This window comes from Adiantum capillus-veneris, chromosome 2 (genome assembly GCF_014529385.1).
Source record: "Adiantum capillus-veneris isolate H3 chromosome 2, ASM1452938v2, whole genome shotgun sequence".
In the NCBI taxonomy this organism is placed as follows: domain Eukaryota; kingdom Viridiplantae; phylum Streptophyta; class Polypodiopsida; order Polypodiales; family Pteridaceae; genus Adiantum; species Adiantum capillus-veneris.
Genome location: NC_140932.1, coordinates 47,964,547 through 47,979,913, shown reverse-complemented (window position 1 = coordinate 47,979,913; position 15,367 = coordinate 47,964,547). Strand labels below are relative to the sequence as shown.

The following is a 15,367-nucleotide window of genomic DNA, read 5'->3' as shown; positions in this document are numbered from 1 at the left end:
ACTTGTGACCTCATAATGCTTGAAAGACCTCAAGCAGATGATCTCTGTGTTCTGCCTCATTCTTGGAGAAAACAATGATATCGTCAAAGAAAGTGCCAACAAATAGCCTGTACTCTCAAAAAATCCTGTCCATCATCCGGTTAAATGTCGCAGGAGCATTGGTTAAGCCAAAAGGCATCACCAAAAACTCAAATAATCCAAAATTCGTCCGAAAAGTTGTCTTGTAGACGTCTCCCAGTGCGATTCTGATATGATGATATCCACTCTTCAAATCAATCCTGCTAAAGCACGAGGATCCGTGTAATCTGTCGAGTATATCATCGATCCTAGGAATCCGAAATCTATTCTTAAAGGTGATTTTGTTAAGAGCTCTATAATTGATGCACATTCTCCAAGATCCGTCTTTCTTCAAAACCAACGACACTGGAGAGCAACATGATGAAGTACTAGGCTGGACAAGACCCTTTTCCAAGAGGTCTTTCATTTGGTTCATAATCTCTTCATTCTGTGCTCGGCTCACACGGTAAGGTGGCCGGTTCGGTGGTGTGCTTCCAGGTATCAGGACGAGCAAGTGGTAACTTGCAAGCAATCAGCGTGAGAGTGGAGAAAATCTTGGCGTTCTTTATCAAGTTTAGACATATTTGTCCTATCCTTATCGCTCAATTCTTTCATAAAGATCGAGTAAACAAACAGACTGAATTTCATTAATTTAGCAATGGTCGAAGCCGATACAATAGGGACAGACTCGCCCTTCAGTTTAATATCAAGTACAATGGTTCTGCCCTTCTCTGTAGTCAATGTTGCTTTCCTCGCCCGATAATCGACCACGGCGTTGTTCTTGTGGTACTAGGGAAACCCTAAGAGGACATCACAACTTTCCAAAGGCACAATGCAACCGAAGCTTGCCAATGACAGGTGTAATGGTTACGTTCCTGCCGGGTGCCGCTAGAACAGCCTCCGCAAGTGGTCCCATCCAATCAAGAGTGATCTCGAGCCGCGCAGCCAATTCTTTTGCTTTTTGCCATGCTTTTTAGCTTGGTTTTGTGCGTCAAAAAGCTGAGCAGTCCGTGCATCAACCACCTCTTCTAATTCCTTCTCTGAATATTTCTTGTGAGCAGAAGGTTTCTTGAGAGCGGGTTTTGGGGGTGGGGTTGTGGTTTTCTGCCACTGCGCATGCACTTCCTGAAAAGAAGTCTCGCTCATATATTTTGCAAATTTTGGGTCCTCCACAAAATTGAGCATCATCTTTGTTGCATCGCCGATCAATTGACGACCGACATCTCTTGACGCTCCGCCTGAGTAGGCCGAGGCGGGCCATACACCTTGCCGGAATCTTTGTTGTGATCCCTTGCCGTTATCTCCGGATGCAGGGGGAGTCGACTGATCCTTGCCTGAAGCCATACGTGCCGCGGAAAAAAAATTTGGGATCGGATTTCCCGTAGAAGAGAAACCGGCCGTGCTCTGATACCACTGTAACAAACTTGGACACTCCAAGTCAAGAATCTACCCCGACAACACCAAATAACCACTTCAAAACAGTTCACAATTCACAATTTATTCACACTGGCCCGGCGGAGTTCCGTGCCTAGAGATATTGGCCCCAAGACTGGCGCCCCTTTCGGTATTTCTTTTTGTATTAATCTGAGTTCAAAGTGCAAGAGTGCGAGCATGCGCTCACACTCAGACTCTGCGTCCAGATGCTCTCAGTTGTGAGAGGCTTGCTCACAAATTTAAAGGTACAAGGGATGCCCCAAAAGCTGAATATCAAAAGCTCAAAAGCTTTGCAAAAATAAAGCAGTTTCTCTCTCTCTCTCTCTCTCTCTCTCTCTCTCTCTCTCTCTCTCTAAAATAAAGCAAAGAGGCTTTTCTTTCTCTCTCTCTCTCTCTTGCTTAGTAAATTAAAGCAAAGAGGTTTTCTCTCTCCCAATTGCGTAGAAAAAGCATTGCTCAAAAGCTGCCAGCACAATTCACGCCGCAAATCACGGAGATCCGTACAACTGCCACGTGTCAACTGCCACGTCAGCAAAATCCAGGTTTAGGGTTAGGCTTAGGCTTAGGGCAAAATTAAGGTTTCAGCAAAATTAGAGTTTCAGATTTTTAGGGTTAGGGTTTCAGCAAAGCGGGCAACCACGTCATCACTTTGTGACATCGAGCCTGAGACAGAGTTGCATTACACATGCCACTACCCCATCTACTACGAGATATGAGGCCGCTTCCATTGCTTGTTCAGAGAGGGCTTTGGATCACTCTCCAGAGTCATGCGGTATGAAGATCAGAGATGCCTGGGTTTGTTTTTGCTGGAGCTACGCAGACACGGAGAGAGCTTGATGAGAGGAGAGGCTAGCCAGTCTCACAGACAAATCACAAACTTCTTTAGAGCTGCTATTGGACACCGGGAGGAGCTGCTACCACAGCAGAGCTCGTCGCCTCACACCAGAGACACTGATCGACCGAGCGACCGAGCTGGGGAGATTGAGATGCCCACGACTGCGGAGGACTACACACCATCGACGAAGGCTGCATCAGAGGATTCGGATCACTTTGACCCAACATGCACGACGCCCGGTCAGACTACTTACCATGGAGGAGATTGATGAGATCCGCCAGCGATTGATGCTGCATCTCTTGTGATCTAGCTATCCCAGCTAGCTACTTAGTTCACACCTAGCAGTTTAGGATTTCATAGTATTTTATTTTGTCATTTTGTCATCTTGTTACTCTGACTTTGTATCAGATCCACCACATTGTAACTTTCTAGTCTCACACAGGTCACTTTGGCCTTTTGAAGACGTTAATATAACATTTCATTTCATTTCTCAGTCGTGGCCTACACAACACCGATGGAGACTACAACAGAGGATTCGAGCCATACTCTCTCGACATCCGGAGTGCAGATGAGGATGGATTCTAGTAATAGTAATATTTTTGTTCTAATATTTTTGTACCTAGACATGGTATCAGATTCACTATTTTGTAACAGATTGGTTGCATGGGTCATTTTGGCCTTTTGAAGACGTTAATATAACATTTCATTTCATTTCATCTCTCTCTCTCTCTCTCTCTCTCTCTCTCTCTCTCTCTCTCTCTCTCTCTCTCTCTCCCTCCCCTGGCGTCTCGCCTAGCCTGGCATCTCTTCCATGAGCACTCACCTCCTCCAGTGATTACTTCTCCCGAGATTTGGGGTCAATATGCAGCATCATTATATACAGTACCTGGGCAACCACCATTACCAGACCCTCTAGAGCCATGTCCAGCCACTAGTATCTTCTTTACCACTGAGATGGTGAAGAACGCCATTGACAGGATGAGGACTAGGAGAGCATATGATCATGATGGTTTGGTGGCAGAGCACTTGATACATGCTAGAGATTTACTGTCAGAGGTTCTTGCACGGTTGTTTAACCGTGTCATGTGTGAGGGACTACCCAAGTCTTAAGATTATCTACTATTGTACCTCTCTTCAAGGCAGGGGACCCCACGGTGCCAGGGAACTACCGTACTATTATGATAGGGCACACATTGGCACGGTTGTATGCATCCATTCTTGAACAGCAACTGAGTAAATGGGCAGAAAATGAGGGCATACGAGCAGCAGGACAGGCTGGATTCAGGAGGGGTTTCTCCAATTTGGACCATATTCTTACACTCAGAGCCATTATTGAGGAGGGTCGGGCACATGGGAGACGGATGTATTGTTGCTTTGTGGACTTCCGCAAAGCATTTGACACAGTGCCGAGGGCCAGATTGATGCGCAGGCTACTAAAGTTGGGAGTACCCACAGAGATCATATGGGGGATCATGGCTTTATATGGTTCAGTGACTGGCCAGGTACGCACTCTTGAGGGGATTCTGACATTGTTCATTCCACTTTTGGAGTGAAACAGGGGTGTCTTTTGTCCCCTACACTTTTTGGTATGTATGTAGATGAGGTCTCTGACTACATTGACAAAGAGGGCGAAAGAGGCGCTCAGCTAGCAGGGACATGGATCCCTTTATTATTATATGCTGATGATATTGTGTTGATATCAGAGTCACCAGAGGGCATGCAGAGACAATTGGATGCATTGCACAGCTTTGCAGAGGATAGTGGATTGTCTGTGAACCTTGGTAAAACCAAGGTTATGGTGTTTAACACCACACCACAGTGGGTCAAGAGATCGGCACCTACACTCATATATGGTCAGGACACTGTGGAGTACACAGATGAATATACATATCTGGGAGTGGTATTCACGGGACCGAGGTTTACTCTGAGGAGAGCAGCAAAGACTAGACTGTCCAGAGCCTATGCGGCATTGGGAGGGCTAGAGAGGATGTGTTCGCAGGTTCAGTTTCAAGAACCACGAACAAAGCTATGGCTCTTTGATACTGTGGTTGCTTCAGCTATGCTTTATGGGGTCCAGGTTTGGGGACCATCTGTGAATCATGACAGTTGGAGGAGCATGGAGAGACCCTTGGTATTTATGATATCCCGGATGATTAGAGCCAAGGCCTCCGTACCGCGTGCGATTATTCGAGCGGAGGTAGCCGCCCCTCCTATAGAGATTGAGGCTCTTACCAGATCAGTGTCCTTTATGCACAGTCTATGGGATACACATAGAGGCAGATATACTAGATTGGCTCTTGAGTCCTCTAGACAGTTAGCGATGCAGGGAGCGCATCATGTTGGTATGCGCAGATGACCTCATGGTTTCAAAGGCATGGTTTCAGCATGGATAGATTGCCTCCTTTTCAGTATTCCCTGGATGACCCTCCCTGCCAGTCACACGGACGGAGATCACTAGACTCATTCGTCAGGATCTTATACAGTTGGACACCAGGAGGACATGGGTAGAGCCGATGCAGGAGTTGGGCACGAAGATGGCTTTCTACAAAGAGCATCTTCTCCAGCTTTCGGGAGATGGGTTTGTGATTCGTCCGAGCTACATGGGACACTCATTTGTCTCATGGTCTGCGATGTGCTATTGGTCAGATTCGCACATCCTCACACCGGCTGGAGATTGAGACGGGTAGACCACCGGAGTCTAGGATATGCCAACTATGCGATAGAGAGCCAGAGACAGAGCTACACTACAAACGCCACTGCATTGTGTATTATGAGATATGAGGACGCTTCCATTGCTTATTCAGGGAGGGTTTTGGACCCCTAGATAGAGTCATCAAGTATCAGGATCAGAGATGCCTTGGCTTATATCTACTTGAGCTTCACCTACATAGAGATAGTTTGCTGAGGAGACATGGAGTACGACAGTCACAGAGACAGATCACAGACTTATTTGGATCGAGGGAGCCAGGAGACCAACCACCAGCACAGGGTTGTACCCACATTCATACTAGAGGCACCCTCATTGACAGGGCGACTGAGCTCGGGAGATCGAGACAACCACGACCGAGACACAGGAGCACACTCCATCGACGGAGACTCCAGCAGAGGATCAGAGGCATTCTAGCACGACACCCAGAGTGTCATTGAGGGCCTATTCTACATTTTCACATTTCACATTTCACACTTCATTTTCAGTTTTCAGTTTTCATTTTTTTACATTCAGTACTTTTTGTACTTGTACTTCAGACATTGTATTAGATTCACCACTTTGTATCTGATGGTCTCATAGGTCATTTTGGCCTTTTGAAGACGTTAATATATCATTTCATCTATCTCTCTCTCTCTCTCTCTCTCTCTCTCTCTCTCTCTCTCTCTCTCTCTCTCTCTCTCTCTCTCTCTCTCTCTCTCTCTCTCTCTCTCTCTCTCTCTCTCTCTCTCTCTCTCTCGCGCGCATATACACAAAGGTAGGGCCTTTATCCTGTTGATATTCCATAATACTAGAAATGACGCAAAAATTGCTTCTTCATAATGTAGCACCACGTGGCATGAATACTGAAATAAGCTACCAGACTTGTGTCATACTTACATGCGTGAGCTGCACTGTGCCGTAGTGACTCTGTAGATGGTTAGTAAAGATATTACGGCTGTCTAACTGCAACCAGTGCCTTTGCCATTTGTCAAGGACCCTCTCAGGTTGCATGCTTGTTAAGTTAAAAGAGAGAGTTCTGCCTTCACCAAGAACATGGTCTAGCAAAAGAGGACATCAAAATGTGTAAGTGAGGTGCCTATGTAAGATGAGAATAGTAAGCAAGAGCTGAAGCAAAGCTATTCAACCATGATTCTGGTGAAAATATAACCCTGCAATTCCACTGCAGGCAAGTATCTTCGCAAATGATTTGATATGAGACCGTCTTGCCCACGATTGCCGCATAATTTTCCTCCCACTTCAGCTGGTATACAGAAAAATACTCCAGGATCGAAAAGTTAACCTTTGAACTTCGGAGGGCTAACCTAAACATCAGTAAAACACAGTCAGCTACCTTCTATCTTTCATGTATCTTTATAATGTCCTTAGACATTCTGAGAAGGGCCCAGCAAAAGACAAATAAGCAAGATTTAGGAGAAGTTTAGGAAACAAACATGATGTACGGATATACGCTATTTGAACAAGATAAGAGAGTGAACGCCACGAAAAACTGTTGCAAGTGTGAGATGATTAGGAGAACAAACGATGACTACAAGTTGATACAAGTTGTGATTAGTCTACATGAAGCCCTGGTATTGTGCACACACCATATGGTTTTCTGAATTTTGTCTTCTGATTAGAGAGGTATAGAGGTCTGTGTCACAAAGTGATGACGTGGCTACCGACAGCAGAAACCCTAAAATTCCTGCAAACCCTAATTTCTGCCAAAAACCCTAATTTGCAGAAACCCTAATTTCTGGAAACCCTAACCCTAACTGCTGGCTGAAACCCTAAAGTGCTGTCATCTCCGGCCTAGAGAACAATCGACTCTCGTAAGCAATGACATGGCCTTCTTGCATTAAGACCGCACCCAGACTACAACCACAAGCATCACAATATACTTCAAATGACTTCTGCAAGTCCGGCAAAGTCAAAACTGGTCCCATAGTCAATTTCTCTTTCAATGTCTGAAAGGCAGTCACCTCTGTGGATCCCCAAGAGAAAGGGACTCCTTTTTGTGTCAAGGTATGCAAAGGGGAAGCAACCTCTGCAAACTTTCGTATGAACCGCCTGTAGTACGAACAGAGTCCCAAGAAGCTTCTAACTTCATGGACATTCTTCAAATAGGGCCAATCACATATAGTCTCTATCTTGGCCGGATCCATTTGCACTCTGGTGCTGAGACAATGTGTCCCAAAAAGTGTATCTCTGGTAGGAAAAATTCACTTTTCTTTGCATTAATCACTAACTTGTGATCTCGTAATGCCTGAAAGACATAAAGTAGATGATCTCTGTGTTCTGCCTCATTCTTGGAGAAAACAATGATGTCGTCAAAGAAAGTGCCAACAAATAGCTTGTACTCTCGAAAAATCATGTCCATCATCCGGTTAAATTTCGCAGGAGCATTGGTTAAGCCAAAAGGCATCGCCAAAAACTCAAATAACCCAAAAGTAGTCCAAAAGGCTGTCTTGTACTCCAGACCACTGAAAAGATAAATGATGTCTCCTTCCGATTGAAACTGCCAGATACTTGGAGGATTCACAATGCATTTCATGTGAGTCTCTTGAAACCTTTTAAGGGTGATGTGCCTGATAATGGGGAGCCTGATGAGCAACCCGAAGTGGAAGAAAACGAGGAGATCCTTATTCCTGAACAGATGTTGGCACATAAGGATACGAAGACTAAAGGTAAAGTCCGAAGGTGGTTCTTGGTTAAGTTCAAGAACCATCCTGCATTGGATGCGAAGTGGATGGAGGAGGAGGACCTAGCAGATACTCCTCAAATTGTGAAACTTTACCTCGATGCTTTTGGTTTAGCATAGTCTACTCCAAACGGAACCCATAATTCAACTTGGCCGGAGATCTGGTGCAGTGGGATGCACAAGAGGGGAGTCACTCCGCTCCTTTGTCAACAGATGCCTTGATTTAGATACTAGAGTCACTGATATCTCTTTGAGCTTCAGAGATACTGAAAGCTGATAGTATTCTGCTGTATGACTTTATGAAATGGAATTCCTAATTATGATACTGTTTTATTCTTGACTTCTTTTAAGTGCAGGAACTGATAGACGAAATGACTGCAGCATTTTGGTCTGATTGACCTCGAATAGACATGGTTGCGATAGGGGTTAGTCAATCGGACATCGATGAGGTCCCGATTGGACCTAAATGCGATTGCTAGCTATATTGCCGATAAATCATGGTCTAAGATCCGAATGAATGTTGAATGTCATGTGATGTGACTGTCGATTTGGTGCATGTGCTAGATGTGTGTTCCTAGTACGTAGGTACTAACAGTCAGTGTCTGCTAAGACGGTTTATGGCTTTTGTCGGTTTTGCAGGCATAATCGCGGTCGATTAGAATGTTTTCAAGAGGGGGGTATGTCACAAAGTGATGACGTGGCTACCGGCAGCAAAAACCCTAATTTTGCAAAAACCCTAATTTCTAGAAACCCTAACCCTAACTGCTGGCTGAAACCCTAAATGTGGTGGTAACCCTAAGTTTGGCGGCTGAAATGCCACGTGGCCAACAGTATGGATTTCCGGGATTTGCAGCGCAATTTACGGAGATAAAAAGCAGCCAACCAGCGACGCTACTTTTTTGCTTTTCTCCACGCATAATAGGTTGTGTGAGAGAGAGAAGGATACTCGCTTTATTTTATTAAAGCCACAGAGAGAGAGTTTGTGAGAGAGAGCGCTTGCTTTTGAACTGGAAGCTTTTGGGGCTCTGCTTTTGGGCATCCCTTGCAAACAAATAAATAAACGGTTTAGGGCTCACTTTGCAGAGCATCTCGACGCAGAGTCTGAGAGTGAAACCCTAACCGCTCTTTGTACTTTGACATTGATTTAATACATAAAGAAATATCGAAAGGGGCGCCAGTCTTTGGGGCCAATATCTCTAGGCACGGAACTCCGCCGGGCCAGTGCAAATCTATTGTGATCTATGAATTGTTTTGAAATGGTTATTTGGTGTTGTCGCGATTGATTCTTGACTTGGGAGTGTCCAAGTCTGTTACAGGTCCGTGCTTGGTTGGATGCTCCTGATGTCACCAAATACTCGAAGGATGTTATGAACACGGTCTTGTATACATCTCTCGGACCAATCCTGATTTGATGATGACCACTTTTAAGATCGATTTTGCTAAAGCAAGTAGAACCCTATAATCTATCAAGTATATCATCAATCTTGGGTATTGGAAACTTGATCTTGATGGTGATCTTGTTGAGAGCCCTGTAATCGATGCACATCCTCTAGGATCCGTCATTCTTTTGAGCCAACAAAACCGTGGAACAAAAAGGAACAAAAAGGTGATGTACTATGCTGGACCAATCCTTTCTCCAAAACGTCTTGTACTTCGCTCATTATCTCTTCCAGTTGAGGTCAGCTCAAATCTATAAGGGAGTCTTATTCGGAGGCAAGAAATCAATAGCAACACACGCACAGAAAATGCAAAATCACTGAACTTTACGAGAGAGAGAGAGAGATAGAGAGAGAGAAGAGTCGACAAGGCACGACGGAATTCCGCACCCAGATGCACTGGCCCCAAAGGCTTGCGCCCCTTTCGGTATTTCTTTATTATTATGCTCGCAATAGTACAACTCCCGAGGGTCCTATGCTCTCGGACTTTGCGTCCACATGCTCTACAGAGTGAGACCCCAACCTTCATTATAAACAGTACTAGGGATGCCCCAAAAGCACTTTCCCCAAAAGCATCTGCTTCCAAAAGCTAGCGCCCAAAAACTCTCCAAAACTGCCAACGCAATTTATGGAAATCCGTATAGCCTCCCCCGTTAGCACTGCAACACAGATTGCAAAATTCCATACAGCTTTGCCACGTCAACATTCCGTACAATATGCCACATCAGCTTGTCAGCCCGTTTTATGGAAATCCTCCTCAAAGTTCAAGCTTTGGGATTTTTAGGGCTAGACCCCTTGGCCGGTGCTCAGAAGTTCTTTAGGTTGGTTGGTTCAGCTTCTCTTGTCCACTCAGCCATTTCTCTTCCCTATGGACGTGCCACATCATCACTTTGTGGCATCCCACCCTCTTAAAAGAATTGTAATCGCCCTTGATTATGGCTGCAAAAACCGCCAAAGGATAAAACTTTCTTCAATAGACACCGGCTCTATGTACTCATGCACCAGACTCCAACACTTCTACATAGACGTCAATCACTGATCGATCACATTTCTGTCGAGGATCTCAGATACAAATCATGATCATTGTAACCATTTAGCAATCACATCCAAACCGCGCTAATCTTTTCACAAATGTCTTGATCTACTAAATCTTTGTTACTATCAGATTCATATCTTTTCACTTCACATTTCAACCAAGCGAAGCATGGCCATGACCATCCTCATAAGCCAATACACATAGCATGCAATTCACAAAATCAGACACTTAGTTCACACTAAACACTGCGTTTCAATCATTTAATCTAGCCATCTCATTCCGTCCAAAACTCTTGATGCACATAGATCAATGTGGAACCATCTCATCCTTCCGGGACTCTTAATGCACTGACAACAATATCTAGCCATCTCATCCTCATAGACATCTTGATGCACTAGAATTTCATTGAGTTCACATTCAGTTCACTTAGCCATCACATCTAGATCTTGTTGATCTCTCACAGATGTCTAGATGCAAGAAGTTCACATCATTCATTAGACAAAATGTTGCAAACGTTTCATCTTTCTCTACATGTCTCTAACAATACACACATGAAAGAGCACACATTTTCAATTCAATTAAGGAAATTTCCAATTCACTGCACATCTATTCATAAAGTCATTCTGCAAAATATTATCAGCCTCTCAATACCCTAAAATCTCAAAGAGAAATTAGTGACTTTATTCAATCTAGACAATCTGTGACAAAGGATTGGAGTGGCTCCCCTCTTGTGCAATCCGCACAGCACCAGATTCAACCTGCTGATTCATCGGTAACCTTTGGCATACAAACTGCTAATAGCCCAAAAGCTTCGAGGTACAGCTCTCTCTGAAGAGAATTAGCGAGGTTCTCCTCCTCCAGCCAATTTGCATCGAGAGCCAAAAAGTACCCTTGACCATATTATCCGTTGGACCTAGCTTATCTTTTTGTTCTTTTCTTGTGCCTCGTGACCTGTCGGTAACCCTGCTAGCCTCCTTGTCCTTGGCACCTCAACCTGGATCTGTGGAATTCTCTGATCTTGTAAGGTGCAGCGGAATGAATGTTTGCGCTTTGCTCAAGATGAGTGCTCCGAACTGTGCTCAAGGTTCCTTTTGTTCTGTCACGTGACACATCCCAACCCTATGTGTCCGTGGACAAGCTACACCACAGCAGGGTTCAGTCAGTTCAGTCAAGTCTAGATTAGCAGTGATCTGGCACTTTTGTGAGTCTATTCGTAGACCGTGCATGCCCAGTCACTTAGCATAGATGCATATCCTCCAGTTGCACACAGCATGATCATCAGAATTCCCATCAGAATCCATTAGCATCAGTTAGGGAAATTTTCCAGTGCATTTAGCCTATTTTCCTATTTATTGGTTATTTTCACTTATTATTTTTAAGTGACTTTCCAACAAAAGTAGGTAGGGCAATTTTGCTAACTTGATATATAAGCAAACCCAAGTTAGCACTTTCTGGCAAAAGAGGCAGCAGGAGCTTCCCGCTCAACAGGCAATTTCTCAGCAGTACTCCCCTTAGCATCAAGATCCATCTCCCATCTCTGGTGTTTCCTCTCTTGCAGTCATCGCCATCAACCACAGTACCCTAGCGTTAGCAGATTCTTGCAAATCAGCCCCATCCTCTGTGTTTCCCGCGACAGAATCACCTCAGCCCTTGGTGTTTTTGCAGCCAATTACTAACGCCAGGATTTCAGCCACAAAGCCTAGCGTTTTTGGTTTTCTGACCCCAAACTGCCTGACGTTTTTGGCATGAGAAAGGCAGCATCAGCGTTTTTAAGTTTCAGCCCTTATCGCATCAGATCCACAGCATTTCTAGCACTACGACGCAGTAGAAGGACCACCCCAAGCCGGTTGCAGATGTTCCCCCATTTTCAGCCATCAAAACGTAGCCAAAACAGTCATTTTCAGCCACCAAGAAGACCATGAAAATCAACAGATAAAAGATCCCAAATTTCAGCCATCAAGTCGTCGTCGTCATCATCGGCATAGTCCCATTGCATCAGTCCATTGCATACACATTGTACACCTTTGTGCAATCAAAGTAGACCACTCTCGCCGACGAGAGTGGGGCCTTCGGAGGAGGGTTTTACAACCTCTCGGGTGTCGTATCTCTTCTCTCTCCTTCTCTCAATCTCATTCACTTGTACACACAATATCCACTCACTTTGTTCGTGACCACAGTACTCTACAAGACGGAAAGCTCTCTCTTTCCCTAAGAACTAAAAGGAACCTTGAGCCATAAAGATCACTAATCTTGAGAAAATACAACATTCATTCCGCTACACCTTACATGTTCTTATGGAAGGTAGAGCCTTCCGTTCTTAATGAGAGAATGCTATGATCACAAACAAAGTGAATGGACATTGTGCGTGCAAGTGTATGAAACTGAGAGATAGAGAGAGGAGAAATACGACACCAGAGACGTTGTAAAACCCTCCTCCGAAGGCCCCACTCTCGTCGACGAGAGTAGTCTACTTATGATTGCACAAACTGAATGCATGCGACTGATGCAAGTCTAAGCTATGTCGGCGATGACGACGGGGATGACGACACCGACCTAGGGGCTGAAATCTGCAATCTTTTATCTGCTGTCCAAAAACGCTATGGGCTGAAATCTGTTGTTGCCGAAAACACTAAGGAAAACGCTGATTTTGCGGGTCTTTAGGGCTGAAAAACTGCATCTACTATAGGGCTGAAAACTGATGATCTTTGAGCTGAATCTGCTACTCTTTTAGGGCTGAATCTGCTACTCCCTTAGGGCTGAATTTGCAGGTGCTTCATGGCTGAAAAACACTGCATGGCTGAGGTTGTATCTGCTGAAAACTACAATCGCCAGAGTCTCCAAAAACGCTAGGGCTGCAGGTCTTCAAAACGCTAGATGCTCAGGTAGGTGTGGCGATGACCTCCTGCTGAAAACGTTAGGCTGATGCGGATGAGGGCGATGATGCCTGATGATGCAAAACGCTAGGTGTTGAGTCTTGCTTGGAGGGGAGAACCGCCAAGGTCTTGCTTGAGAAGTTGCCTGCTGAGCTTGGCTCCTGTTGCCTCTTCTGCCAAATAGTGCTAGTCTAGGTTTGCTTATATACAAACTTACTCAATTTGCCCTACCTACTTTCCAACAAAAGTCAAAAATTTCAAAAATAGGGAAAATAGATGCACAGGAAAATTCCCCTGAAGGATTCTGATGAATTCTGATGGGAATGCTTATGATCATGCTGTGTGCAACCAAAGGATATGCATCTACACTAAGTGATTGGGCATGCACGGTCTACGAATAGACTCACAAAAGTGCCAGATCACTTCTAAATCTAGACTGACTAGACTGACTGAACCCTTGTCGTACTGTAGCTTGTCCACGTACACATAGGGTTGGATATGTCGCGTGACATCCCCTCCTTTTCAAAGTAAGGTACTGGTACCGAACTGTATGGTGTCGAGGGAGATCGCCAATAGCATCCGGAATCCTGGAAGGGACTCTTCGCCGGCCCACTCTGATGTGTGGGTCGTGCGGTACTTGAACTTCATAAAGGTCTGCAACGCTTGCTTCTTTGGGCCGCGCCGAAAGCGACACAAAGTCTTCTGTGGCTCCTTCGATGCTTCAACTTCGTCTTTAGTCATGCTTCTTTCTTCTTCAAGAATCTCCATGGCTGAAAATTCCTGAAACCACTTCCAACACAAAACCATGAACACACCTATTCCATGTAAAGTGAGTGGAAAAAATCTCGTCTTCCTCAAAGACTGTGCATGCAATGTGGATGAACAAAGAGACGGATTGCCATACCGTTCACCACACACACGCAAACAATGAGATCGAATCTTCCTCTTCTGATCTAAATCAATTAACTGTGGCAATTCACAACGGAAATGCCAATGCTTGGTGCTCATACTTTCATGTGTTCTTTCTACGACTATGTCGTGCCAAGGAAGAGACATGGAATGTGACTTCCTTGAATGCATACTTTTCAACTTTTCATTAACAATCCGTATACATTCGTGCTCATTCATGAGCGAAACGTGCTCAACGTACAATATGTCATGCCTAGGAAAAGGGATCACATAAAGACGTTGACTAAAATACAGGAAATGATCACGAATGGAACACTCAAACAATGCGTGCGTATCAATCATGCGAACACATAATACTTCCTGTGAGGGTTCTTTTGACCTAGGCTCGAGAGCCAAGATCGATCCTTCGTGATTGATCGAATCTGCAACGAGGTTAGCTTCGCTAGAAAAAGCATCAACTACCTCATCCTCCTTGTGAACAATCGCATCATCTTCATGCAAATCATCATGCTTGTCCTTATCATCCAAATCATCATGCTTATCATTATCAATCAAATCATCATCATGCTTCTCATAATCATGCAAATCCTGTGTGTCATGCTTTGGAGAAGAAGAGATTAAGAGAGTCTCCTTTTCCCGAATCTCTTGCATTTGTGCTTGAACTTGAGAAAAGAGTCGCAAGAATTCTGTCATGTGTTGATCGCTCTTTTCTTTGATGGCTTTGTTCTCGCGATCAAATTTGGCTTGACTTTCTTTGTTCTCGCTAACCAATTTGGCTTGTCTTTCTTTGGCTCCAAGTCGTACTTACGCTCTATGGCTGCCATGCTTTCTTCGTATTCACGATCTATGGCTGCCATTTCTTCTTCGTAGGCCTTTCTTTCTGCTTCTCTTTCTTCGCGTTCTAACTTTTTTTCCAAAAACAACTGCTTCAAAGCCTCCATAGGAGTTAGTGCAATCCTTGGCGTAGATGGGGAAGGGGGAGGGTCGGAAAAACCTCCTAGTGGGGAAAATTCTTCTTCGCCTCTCTCATGCTCATCACCTCTGAGCAAAGTATCCATTCCACTTCGAGTGACTCGATGACCATCCACTGAAGTCGTGGGTTCTTGTGGGTTCTTAAGTTCACGAGGAACTTGGGTTCTTGAGGGTCTTGGGTTCTTAAGTTCACGAGGAACTTGGGTTCTTGGGGGTCTTTGGTTCTTAAGTTCACGAGAAACTTGGGTTCTTGGGGGTCTTGGTTCTTAAGTTCTTGAGGTTTTCTTTCGCTTGCAAACCGTGTTCGAGAAGGATCTTCTCTTCACCCGAGTTCTACTCTTTTCTGCGGGCGCACCCCTTAGCGGCCTTGCGCTCACACCAAGGTTGCTTTTTCCCACCTCACGTCGATTGGCCGGCCGCTTAGTGCA

At 44.8% G+C, this 15,367-nt stretch overlaps 1 protein-coding gene across 2 annotated transcripts in view; it reads right to left on the bottom strand.

Moving 5' to 3' along the window:
• The window catches only part of DEG14 (Trypsin family protein with PDZ domain-containing protein), an 88,454-nt gene that overhangs the window by 64,537 nt on the left and 8,550 nt on the right, over positions 1-15,367 (bottom strand). For both annotated transcript variants that reach the window (XM_086485186.1, XM_086485194.1), the window contains exons 2-3: positions 6,161-6,337; positions 5,913-6,073 (exon numbers count right to left, since the gene is read on the bottom strand). In XM_086485186.1, coding sequence (XP_086341312.1) covers positions 5,913-6,073; positions 6,161-6,257 — 258 coding nt within the window. In that variant the 5' untranslated portion in view covers positions 6,258-6,337. The remainder of the gene's footprint in view (positions 1-5,912; positions 6,074-6,160; positions 6,338-15,367) is intronic.